The sequence below is a fragment of the Andrena cerasifolii genome, chromosome 8, assembly GCF_050908995.1.
Source record: "Andrena cerasifolii isolate SP2316 chromosome 8, iyAndCera1_principal, whole genome shotgun sequence".
In the NCBI taxonomy this organism is placed as follows: domain Eukaryota; kingdom Metazoa; phylum Arthropoda; class Insecta; order Hymenoptera; family Andrenidae; genus Andrena; species Andrena cerasifolii.
In genome coordinates this window covers 6,829,939-6,842,427 of record NC_135125.1, presented here as the reverse complement: position 1 = coordinate 6,842,427, position 12,489 = coordinate 6,829,939, and the positions used below count along the sequence as shown (strand labels likewise).

Below are 12,489 nucleotides of genomic sequence, written 5' to 3'. Positions count from 1 at the left end.
GGGAATTAGAGAGATATTGCGAAACGAGCTACAAATCTTTCCACCTCCGCTGACAAAGGAACGCCAGATACTTAGAACATTCTTGCAAGAAGTTTCTCAGAGAGATGAAACATGAATGACGCTTTTTAACGAGGAGAAATTCAGAAGGCTTTGAAATTAAAAGCAGAAACTTTGAAGAACTCTGCGCAACAAGTTCTTTTCCACTTCAGAAACTGCTGTATTAACTGCATAGAAGACCCCCAGGGTCCCATTTTTAAAAAGAATAAATGAATAATTATGATTTTATCCAAACACTTCATTTATTCCACTACCACACTTAGCTCGTTTTTAGGAAACTACCTCTTCACTTTCTCGAAAAAAATGATCCCCTGAAAACGTTCGCCACCTCTCCCTTAAATTGCTCTGAAACTGCAACTTTCCTCTCGACAATTAAGGCAAGGGACCGATTCTTACCGAACAGCAAGGCTCATACGCAACTGTGGTTTTAAAAATACCGCGATTCTCACCAGCGGCCATGGCCGTGATGGAAACACCGGTTCCCGTGAAATCACCGAAGTTAATCATCACGGGCGGCGTACTGGGGAAAGGATGGGTGACCGACCACTTTGTCTCCCGGTGCGTCGCTGCTGCTGGGACCCGAAGGAGAGAGGAGGGAAAAAGGGAAAAAATGGGACTATCGTTCGTTGGGCAATATAAGCGAGAAATGCTTGAAACGCCATCCTGTGTATTAGGAACACACAGGAAAAAAAAAAAAACTACCGCGATTCACTCGTAAACAGGAAAAATCTCACGAAATTCCTATCCCCTCTTCGAAGTCAGTCCACCGCGCGAGACTGCCGGTAACACGAGGTATCGATTGTCTTTCCCGCTGATAAATTAACCAACGATCGATGGCACAGAACACGCGAATACGGCGGCCGCAAGGTCGAATCGTTTTCACGTAGAATGGTGGAACGCGTTGCAGTAGCAGCGGCGAAATTAAAAGCTCGCTTAGGCGCAGGGCAATTTTTCAATTAACGCGTAATCATCGTTTGTCCCCCTGCAATTTACCGATCTCCGCGCACGCCCTCTAATTAGAGGCGCGTTTTCCCGCCGGACCCGCGACGGTGAAAACACGCGAGCGACTAAGCGGTCCCCGTTCGCGACACTTATCGTCCTCCTCGAGGTTAAAGTGACAATTATCGTCAGCGTCCATCGGCTCGAGAGTCGTCCCTCCGTGACTGGGCTAGTCTTGGGACCCTCGACGACACTCGCAGCGGCGGTGGTTCGAATTCCACTTAACATTTATTACACAGCACGCATCCACGTGACTCGTGCATTTTTCTAGATCCTCTTCGGGGCACTTCGCGTTCCTTAACATCCGAGATGAATGCCTCACAGGATTCAATTACATTCTCAGAGCATCTGTGCGATTAGCTTGTTAATTAATTCCGACGGGTTTCTGTCAGAACTGTCTAGAAACGTCGAGGGAATAACGGTAGTTCGATAACAGCGCGTACATCACTGTCACAGTTGGGAAACTACAAGTTCGAGGAGATTTCAGGAGAACAAGTAGGTCAATGGTCAGACGTCCATGGGCTTGCAGAGATAGAAGAGCGTTCGATGTGAAAATAAGGAGATATTACTTCGGTGGATAAGAATATGCCAGCAACTGAAACTGTTATGAAATCTGAATCACCCCCAGCGGTAAATTTTCAACACTCCGCGAGTAGGTACATTGAGAGTGGACAAAGTGGGTGGTTGTAAACGAGCCTCAGCTTCGCGTGTAAGTGTAAAGCACGTTCATAGTCCAGGGAGCCTCCGTCGACGAATAAAATTGCAACATTTCGTATCCTTATCACAAGCGAACACTTCACCAAATCACACGCGTGATCCAGTTACATTAAACAGAACGAGTAAGGGCTTTCCCCGCGCTTAATCTTCCTGTAACTTCACACAAACGAAGAACTACAGTTTCACCAGCAGCGCAATGTTTAAAATAAATATTCCAACCGCTAGAACGCAATGGAATCACCCTACGCGTGACTGGGACATTGTTACAGCCCGAGCGATACAACTTGACAAGAATATTGTACCATTCTAGAAGCTCTATCCCCGAGGCCTTCGTTCGCCATGATTTTCCTTCCATCGACGCCGCTTTTAGGCCTCAGAATGGGGAAGAGACCCCGCGCAAAGCTGGACAATTGCTGCCCCATCGACGCACGCGAACCGTTGACTATCAACGCCAAGAACGAACTGCCTTGCCCTCGAGGTGATATCGATCGGTTGCCACTGGTTTCCGAGTGCTTCCCTCAACCCCATGAGTCAGGCCACCCTATGGAGACGGGTTATAGCGTCTTTGTGTTGGATCGCGTGGGTGGGTCGTCTGGCAGCCAAGGTCGCCGAAGCTCCCCCGGCTGGATGCTTCGTTTCCACTGCTCCAGATTTCAATCCCTCATCGTAAAACTCTCGTACACTTCGACCTTCCACGCGTTATTCTCTGGTTAAATAACTTATGCAATTCCCTGCGAGGGAAAAATCGAGGACACGTTCGACCGCGTCTTCAGCGAGACCACGCGCGCTTTAAACGCAGCCACGTGCGGCCAAGTGATTCATCGAAATCGACCATCGGTATAAGATCACTCCACCGAGTTTGCCAATTCCTGCGATTACCATGAACGCGAGTTCTGGCAACGATCGCTCGCCAATCGGTGATTAAGTCTTCCCAAATCGACGGGGGCGAATAATCGCGGCTTCGAGAAGTTGCGTAACTGAGACACTGATTCTCAATTAAAGGACAGAATTCAGGGAACGTTCGATTCGAAGTAGTTCGATGTTCCAAGGTTCGATGATGTTCGGCTTCCCCCTTTTGAATGCACACCTTTTTAGGCGGCGCAGGCTTGCGGGTAGGTGGCTTCGATCGCCAGAGGTAAGTGTCGCAGCGTCGATTCGTGATAAAGAAAAAAAGCTGCGAAGCCTCGGCAGGGGTCAAGGTTTGAGCGATTTATAGCACGCGATTGTCGAGCTGTTCGCGGGAGAACGGCTCAGAGGGAACCAGGGAAATCCATTGCCCCTTCGCTCCGCGTTAGCGGCGAAGGGCAGACACGCGAAACTTCCATTAGACCGTACGAAAGCCTTTCCACGCGCGATAAATTCGATTCTCTAGTTAGTCCTCGCCACCTACCAGCGACTATAGCCGCAGCTGGGTCGGAACGCGATGATGCGAGCTCGGCTGGGAATGTTACGAAAGGGAAGAAGGTGATAATCATTGGCAGGTCGAGGAACAGGGAGCATAACATTGCGCGACGTACAGTAATTGGCTCCGCGTCAAAAATGCCGCCCCGCTGAGTCAAAAGCTACGTAGCGGAGGCTTAAAAACGGCTAAACTTAGCCAACCCGCGTCACGTAAATAGGCGCGCAGCCTTTCAAAAGAGGCCTGTTGTCTGCGTAATCAACAATGGTTCCCTGTAGCCCGCGATTCGCGAGTTCGATGATTCCTGCCAAGGCGAATAACCCAGATTCATGGACCTAAAGCTTCTGCGGGGATGCTTGATAGCATTTGTTTTGAAGTTTCTAATTTTCATTCAGACTTCCAACGTCGAAGCTAATCATTACACCACTTTCTGAACCTTGTAATTATGTTTCAAGTTCCTATGCTACTATTACTTGTCGCTATTTCCAAGACCACCTTAAAACTACCTCTACCACTACACGGTAATGCATATCTGCCAATTAGCACAAGCTTCTCCTAACTTTCTCTTCATTCTTAAAGGGGACATTCCGGTCTAAAAATTGATTTATTTCTTATTTCATTTCGAGAATGTTCGACCTTTTAGGAATACGTGTTTTAAAGGATTTGTTGAAATTCGTAAAATTGCCGAAGTTATAGGCACTTGAGTAGCGGCAAATGCGTGGGTAACACCCGGCCACTCGGCACTCACGTGAAACTTTAAACGCGTTTTTCTCGAAACAGTGTTCTCAAAATCGGTGGGGCCTGTATCTGCAAAAGTTATTATTCGATTCGACTGAAACTTTTTTTATTTTGAAGAATATACTTCTGGCTAGGCGGGAAACTGGTAAAATTGGAGAAATTGAAAATTTATAATTTTTAAAGGCGTTGAAAGGGCGAAAAATATAGGGAAAAAAGTGATTTCAAACTTAAAGTGTCGTTATTTTCTAAAAAAATGACAGTTTTGTATTTTTTCTGGGTTCCCCCTAGCCAGAAGTATATTCTTCAAAATGAAAAAAGTTTCAGTCGAATCGGATAATAACTTCTGGAGATATAGGTCCCACCGATTTAGATGAATTTTGTGACGCCTCGACTTTAACGACTCCCCTGTGCCGTCTGCAATGATTAATTATAAAACAGAAAATATATTTCTATAACCTAAGACATGCTTAATACAATGCAAAAAGTCCCATTAAATTATATGTAGTAGTTTTCCTTTAATTAATTCCTAAAGACCACCTATTTTTATGGACTCTAGACCGGAACAACCCCTTAAGGAATACCCCAGAATTCTTTCAAGTATTAATTTTTAGAACTCAACCTTCTTTAATTAAACTACCCTATTCTTCCCGCCTCTGCTGGCTACAACCCCAAAATTCCACCGAAATCATTACCACCAGTGTTCCCTTAAAACCCAAACACACCCCAATCGAATACAAGCGGATATCTCTAATCGCCCAAGAGCAACAGCCCCCGATATCCATCTCCAAAGATCATGAACAGTGTGAAAGCATCGTGTCAACGACCGCGAGAGACAGATTCCCCGCTGGCAAGTTGGGTTTCGTGCCAAACTATTCGAGTTTAGGCCGCACCCAGAGCAACGCCTTCGTTTCGATCCTTTTGTCGCCTAAACGAGCGGAGGGTCGCTCTTTGAACGAGACCAGCATCCTCCTAATTGCGTCTCGGCGTTCCTCCGCGAGTCGCGCCTCTAATGGCGGGATTTATCGGTTCATTGGGGGGGGGGAATTTCACGTGCACCGTGTTCAAGTCGTCCGCGGGGGTACAACGTGCGGAGGAATTGTGTGGCACTCACCCTTGCCGCAGCTACGCTCTTCTCCGCGGAGACGCCGTCGAGCTCGACGCGCGCCCTCGCCGCCGTCGCGGCGCTCTGCTCCTTGTACGATACGTCGCCAGCCTGTAATGCTCTCATCTCGGCGGTGTTCGCCGTCGCCTTCTCGGCGCTGAAGCCGTCCGTGACAACCTGGAATGTTGGTAAACGGTCAGCGGTTAATGATTTGGCGAGAGAACGGAGCACGAAGCATAGACGAGAGATTGGACCAGCTTTCTCCTCTGCGGGGGGGGGATCTCTAGCCGAAGCTGGGACGTGGAATTGTATCTGAAGATTGAAAAGGGGACAGAAGCATTGACCTTGGCTGCCGACAGAGCGCGTCGCGGTGGAAACTTCGGATGCTGGCGTGACGGAAGTGAAGTTAAAGATAGAAACCAAGCGGAAAGAGATCAGCTGTGGAGGGCGGGGCGTGACATTCAACGTAAAAATAACTGGAGCGCGATACGCTTCTTTTCCGAAGAGCAATTAGCGTCCAATAATTCACCCATGGGAATAATAAACCTCCCTGAGCTAGCCGCGGCTGAGAGGTTCGATTGCGAGGAGGAATCCCGAGGAACCACCCTCGGTGGACGCGTCACTGGCTCAGCTTCGGCCAGAGGAGTCAGCTAGCAGGCAGCCTGCGAAGTCCTTGACCTAGACTACTTAGAGGAAACCGCACCTCTGGCCAAACGCTCGCGAAGTCCACGCGGCATAGATTACCTCGCGAGCAGGAAGCGAGACGCCACTAAAATTCTTCTTCGTGGCCCGCCTCGGGGAATTATCACCACTCGGACAATGAATCAAGAGGTTTTACCGGCTGCTCGGACGTGTGACGATTTAATGAGCCCGACAGACTTGCGTCCAAGATTCTTGAGATTTCCACGTCTAATTCAGTGATGCTTCGGTAGATTATATTCTATGTTCAATAGGTGATGAGTCTCGTATTACTTTCCAACTACAGGGCACTGATAATAAGTATACTAAGAGGGTACTGATAGCGCAAGAATTTGGATCACGTCTAGCGTCCAACAGAGAGTTGTATTATTATCTCGAACGATTCTAATTCACCCAGTTACTTTGATCAGTGGCACCTCCGAAGAAGGGGCTTTGTAAAAGCAAAGACAACTCGATTTTATTCTTTAAATAAATTTGTACAATCGCCTAATGAATTTCACGGAATTTGCATTACAAATATTTTCATCCGTTCGACTCGGTTCCCCCCAAGATTAAATCCCGAGTGCGCCTGACTTTGAGCAGTTATTCGAGAACATATATGAGTCTGACTCTCTTGAAAAAAAACAATACTTCTCCTACTTGAATAAGCTCTGTCTCCTTTCAAAAGAATTGCCTGAGAAAATTGCAAGTGGAGACTTTACCTTGGTCTTGGACGCGCTGGTCATCTTCTTCTGCTCGAACTTCATCGTCTCCTGTCCAGCAGGCAGACTCGTCATGTTGGAGATGTTCGGCATGCTGATCGGGGGGCTCATGTTGTGGAGGTTGTTGAGGGAGTTGAGGGAGGTGAGCTGCGACGGCGACCCCCCTGTAAGCGTGACCGTGCCCGTAGCGGGTGGCGGTGTGTCAGGATCAGGAAACGTCACCAGCGGCTCTGTCAGGTCGCCTTCCTCCGTGCCGTTACCGTCCCTACCGAAAACAGAGACTTCTTTCAGTGGGAACGCCAGCTGGAAGGCTTTGCGCGCACAGTGTTTACGCGGCGGGAACAGAGCGCGAAGAGCTTTGAGAATAATCGCGGTGGATGCGGCTAAAACGGGAGTACGCGTTTATAAATAAGTCTTGGACGCGACTTGGGCGATTACGCGTCGCGGAGGAGAGACTTTAGGAAGGTTTCGCTTGAAAATTTTCACTCGATCGTCACCGCGGCGGCCGCGATTTCCACGGGCAAAGGTAGACCTGCTCGCACGTCCAGAACAATTCTTTTCCGAGACGCTTGAAAGTCTTCCTTCCGATGGAAAGCATCTCCGTTTGCAGCGAGGTAGAATCGCAATGATTCTCGCGTTGAATAGGACGAGATGGGACGGCCGAATGCAACTCACCTGTCCACGAGGTTCTCCATGCTGTTGCGCAACCGTTGCGAGAAGTTAGTCGATATGTTGTTCTTCATCTCCGAGATGCCGCGCTGAAGTTCCCTGAGGTCGCTCTTCATGGAGCTCGCTTTCATCTCACTCGACGAGGACGAGGTAAGAATCCTCTGCGAGGACTTGGCCACCCTGCTCGAGCTGCTGCTGCTGCTCTGGCTCTGGTTCGTCGTCAGCATCTGCCGAGTCAAAAGCCGTTTACGTTCTATTTAAAATCCACGTGGGATGAGTCACCCTCCCTCTCGCCTATCCGTCTCTGTCTCTTCCGCCCACCCTCCGCCGCGCGTCTTTTTCCCACGAATTATCGTGGTCGCTTTTCCGTCAGTTCTGCTTTATGCAACTGCGCGCGATACCATCAGAGTTGCTACGGATCGCTGGAATCACTCCTGCTACTCGCGCTCCCTTGGACTTCAGCGTCCTTCGTTCGAAACTCTTTTAAGCGATGCAAATTTCAAACACCCGCTGCCCGACGTAACTAAATCCGATGCAGGGTTCGAATGAGTCAAGTGCAACGCGGGGAAGTGTTCGAAGAGGGGGCAAGTAGCAGAGACATCCTTAAGATTTGATCGAGAGCGACAGCGATGGCGAAAGTGTTTGGAGGAAGCGCGCAGCTCGAGGAAAGGCGAAAAGCTTTTCCGAAAATACATGCCGCGAAACTCGTTTAGTCATCGTCTGGCCAGCCAGCGTCCAATTGATCCGAGATAGCGCAACGCGATACGCTGGCTGGTTCTGGTAAATGTCCAACGAAGAAGCGACCAGGATCGCGGAGCAGGTCGACCGAGGAGAGGCGAACGTTCCCGGCGAGGAACAGCAGCCTTGGGAGAGGCTGGGCCCCCAAGGTTCCCGGACCTGGAAGTTCGACCTGCCCGTTGTGGAGAAAAAAATCACGTGGGCGACAATTATGTAAAGCCGCGGTGTCTCTGACTATTCAATTATTTCAAACGGGACGACAAGCATCAACGAGCCTAGGAGCTGGCCTCGATTCTGACTAGAGGGCTTTACCCCGAGGAAATAGGCGAGTGAAATTGCCTCAGACTCTCAGGTAAGAGAGGTGCGTCGCTTTTGGGGAAGTACAGTTGGTCGCCATGGGAGCTCTCAAGTCGCATTGCGCAGCTGTTTGGGGTATTACGGGCTCGAGGGATTTTTGCTGGAGCCTGGAAGCTCGCGGTGTTTATTGCGTACAGTTGCATTGTGATAACTCGAACATGGGAAGCATTGATTAAGAGAAAGAATCGAACTGGATGCTTTTGCGAGGCGGAGTGACTTGCGAATACATGCAAGATTCCCGAGGCGTAATTAAAAGAGAATTCTGCGGTGATAAGGGTATCAGTGGGCGGCACTGAAGCACGTGGACTATGTATCATTGCATAATAGTTTCGCTGCGGCGACGAATCGCGCTTCAAGATCCTCGAGTAACAAGCGATCGCTTCACAAAAGGATTCCTTCGATTTTCAGGATCATTTTCTTAATAGGTACTTCTTATCTATGTATGATTTAAATACTTCTCAATTTTATGAGTACATTTACACCGATCGTTTTAAAATTCCTAGAAAGCCTCGGGCCTCGCTTGGTCACCTCTCAAGAAACAAACGCACGAATCGTATTTTTATTAAAAAGATCGTGACACTGACTTCGCAGAATTCTTTTTCTAATATTCGAGGATGCTCTTCCCATTGAAAGATCGGGAGGAACCGACTTAATTCTGTCCATTGCCTCAGGGCGATTTACTTAAGGGGGTATACCCGTTTGAACCCTCGGAAAATGTATACATTTTGTGGATTTTTTTACAAGTCAACGGTTTGATGCAGATTTCCCGTTTTTTAACTATGTTTACATAGTATTATGAACTACTTATAAAAAAAGTTTCAGTTAAAAAACTATTGTTTTTCGGAAGTTACGGATACATGTCCGAAAGTCTCTCGATTTTAGACGGCTAAACGGTGGCCCTAAAAACTCGCGCTACGTTCAACTAATTTACTTCAAATTTTGCATGCAGAATCATAATAAGATTCCACATCGTCCAACGAAGGCGATTTTGAGAATTTTGAAAAATAAAGAAATGGTGAGAGATCAAAGGTAAAGTTAAATTTTTCTAAGAGAAAAATCCAGCTTTTTCCTTTATAAATAATAAACGGGGAATCGAAATAAAAAAAAGCCTTCGTTGGACGATGCGGAATCTTATTATGATTCTGCATGCAAAATTTGAAGTAAATTGGTTGAACGTAGCGCGAGTTTTTAGGGCCACCGTTTAGCCGTCTAAAATCGAGAGACTTTCGGACATGTATCCGTAACATCCGAAAAACAATAGTTTTTTAACTGAAACTTTTTTTATAAGTAGTTCATAATACTATGTAAACATAGTTAAAAAACGGGAAATCTGCATCAAACCGTTGACTTGTAAAAAAATCCACAAAATGTATACATTTTCCGAGGGTTCGAACGGGTATACCCCCTTAATCACCAAGGGGCTGATTAATTCGAAATGGTCCCGCGTTTAGAAAATTCCAACGAGGCGTGGGCGAGGCGTCGCGACGCTGCGCTTTTCTAGCATCGTGACGCAAAGTTACCAGGGAATAAAAGGCGATTTCGCTACGCCTTTAAATAGAAAGTTCGAAGGCAAGCGATTTATTACACCGTTTGGGAACCGTGCCTGCATTTGGAACCAGTTCTACGAAAGATAAGGGCCCGAGCAATAATTCCGAGGTGGTGCACTTTGCCAATTCTTGGCACGCGAGCGATAGATTTCTTAAGAGAAGAACAGGGGAGGGGGGGGGGGGAGCAGATAACGAAGATTAGAGGAGGCAGCGTGTATCAACGTTTCAAGTTTACCAATACGATTTGCATGATCCTCATTTGATTTTCAGATCAGCGCAAATATATCATACTTTGTTTTGCTCGATGCTAATTTAGCGGGCAAGCGTATGCCATAGATCGTTTCTTACGGAATTAATATCGAATTCAAGGTTCGATGATAATTAATATCGAATTCAAGGTTCGGTGATAATTAATATCGAATTCAAGTTTGAGGAAATCTTATGGTATTCACCTGCGACGAGGTGACCTGCGGATGATGGGACACGTGACTCCTGCCCGAAACCAAGTTGTTCTTCTTCTGTAAGTTCTCCATGACAGTGTGCATGTCACCGTTTTCCCCTCCCTCCACTGGGAACTCCGACATCTGCAACAGAAATCAATCGAAATTCTTAGCGAGACCGCATTCGTCAACTCTCCAAACTGGTTTCTAATATTATTCACGCGCTCACTTTTCCCTGTACAGGAAATCTGTGACAGTTGTCCCCTAGTTAATGCGTCTGTGCTACGAGGCACTTGAATATCTGTTTCCTCGCGTAATTTAGACCACTGATGTACTGCAATACTATTACAAACCACTTTACGTAATTCTGCATAGTAGGTACAGTAACTTATACAGGGCGAGTGAAACCTACTGCCACCGAAAATTCACAATTTATCGTGCTCCACAGCTGAAAACAGAAACCTCTCACTTTTAAGCTGCGAGAGTACGTTCGCAATGTTTCTGCCGCCATCCGTGGATCGGCCGGTACGAAATGGTAATTTGTCGTCGCCCATTGCTACTACCGTTCACCGTACGGTAAACCAAGCATAAACGATCGAACTGCGAAACTCGTCGCGGCTTGAAATCAACGGCAGACACGCTTAGCGAGCCGCCGCCACCCACGTGTTTCGTTAATAATTGCCGATCGACCAGCTGATCCCGGATCTTGAAAATTCGTTCGAAAGCAGTCGGCCTTTCTCGCTTCATGGTTAATTGGCTCGCGTTCGAAACGCGGAGAGCTAACAGCCGCGCGGAACACGACCACACCGAAGCGAGGCAAAAAAGAAAAAACACGCTGCCCCGGGTCCAAGTATATTCAACCCCGTTGCCGAGCGAGCGAAATAATCAAAGTGACACCGAGACGCTCCGCAAAGCTCGGCCAGGTTCCACGTACGACTTGACCGCGCACTTGGACGTTCTCAGAACGAGATATGCAGGATACGCGGTCTCGCAACGCGTACATTACGTAAATGGAACCTTGCGGTCGGAGCCGTTGGGAGCACGCCGCGCGCGGGCTGACCGTGTCGCGACGCACGGGTAAGAAACTGTCGTAGAAACGTAAACACCGATGGCAGCGTCCAAGGTGCGCCGATCGAGACCGAAAATATGCATTCCTCGTGGCGAGCTTTGCCCGGTTCGATGCGCCTAATTCACCGGGCGCAGTGAACGCGATGTTTGAGAGAAAAGAATGATCCAGAACGCGTTGAAAACACTGACCATTTGACAGTTGACCGGAGAAGCACGTTTCCTCTTGCAGGCTACGCTTTATCTGCTGCCCTCCGCCCCACCATGGCACTTATCGTTTCGAGAACCACGACTCTCAACTGTTGCACTGTCAATCATCGATTCTCGTATCTCGTTCGACACTGGCCACGTAAAGACCTCACTGTTTCACGTGTCATCGTTAATCGTCGGTTTCGGTCGTGTCCGCGAGGCCGTCTCGGTCGCGAAGCACGCGCGATATTTATTTTCGTAACCTAAGAAACGCGGCGCGGACACAGCGGGCGCGCGGAGGATCGGTACTGGCGATGGATACACGTTCGGCGAGCAGTTAATGCGAATAATCACTGCCGGCTGGTAGGAAAGATGGGGAATCGAGCGTGTCGCCAGCTGTCAAATACAAACACCACGCACGACGGTCACGGACGTACTGACCGGCCGCGGCGCAGCGGCGCGGCGCAAGCGCGACGCTGGCGCCGCGCACTCCGTCGCGGCGACCCCGCCAACTTACGAATTCCGCATAGCGCGCGCACGTGAGCGTAGCTTCGAATTAAGAACGAAAACCAGGTCGTTCGGCGGCGATTCTAGGAACGCAGTGACGTGAAACCGAGCGATTAACGAAGATAGTTAATTGTCAAGCGACACGCGGACGGATCGAATACATGTTGACCTTTGACAATTGTCTTTTTAGACGGGGATCTGGAAGGTTTTCTCGACTTCGAGGCTTGGGAGTTTTAGGGGAAGAATTCTATGTGGAGGCGGGCTGTCTTGTGGTGCAAAAGGTTGGAGGGTGTATTACTGTTGGGAGATAGCGTCAGTTTGACAGGTAATACGACTTGGGAAGTTGGTTTTTAAGGCACAGTGGAGGGCGCTGATTTATGAATGGGAAGTTTGCGTGGGAAAAACAAATGGAGCGCGTGGATCCAGGCACCGTCTGTCATTCACGTTCTCGCGCGCGTAAAAAACGAAGCCGCCTCTGACGTACGAAGGAAGCAAAGTGTTTTTAGTCGCGTCCCGTCCGGCGGGCGACGAAAAAACATCGCGGTTCTTACCGCGGACGTTCCGA

General features: G+C 48.5%; 1 protein-coding gene across 8 annotated transcripts in view; it reads right to left on the bottom strand.

The window, feature by feature from the left end:
- Nucleotides 1-12,489, bottom strand: part of Sarm (sterile alpha and armadillo motif) — a 109,613-nt gene that overhangs the window by 8,329 nt on the left and 88,795 nt on the right. For 7 of the 8 annotated variants that reach the window (XR_013086203.1, XM_076817932.1, XM_076817930.1 and 4 more), the window contains 4 exons: nt 10,176-10,307; nt 7,088-7,308; nt 6,413-6,677; nt 5,022-5,189 (listed from right to left, as the gene is read on the bottom strand). Coding sequence is in view for 7 of the 8 variants with exons in the window: in XM_076817932.1 (XP_076674047.1) it covers nt 5,022-5,189; nt 6,413-6,677; nt 7,088-7,308; nt 10,176-10,307 (786 nt within the window). In the remaining variant the exon portion in view is untranslated. Of the gene's footprint in view, nt 1-5,021; nt 5,190-6,412; nt 6,678-7,087; nt 7,309-10,175; nt 10,308-11,420; nt 11,704-12,489 lie in introns of those variants that run through there. The other variant, XM_076817933.1, reaches the window with a different exon arrangement.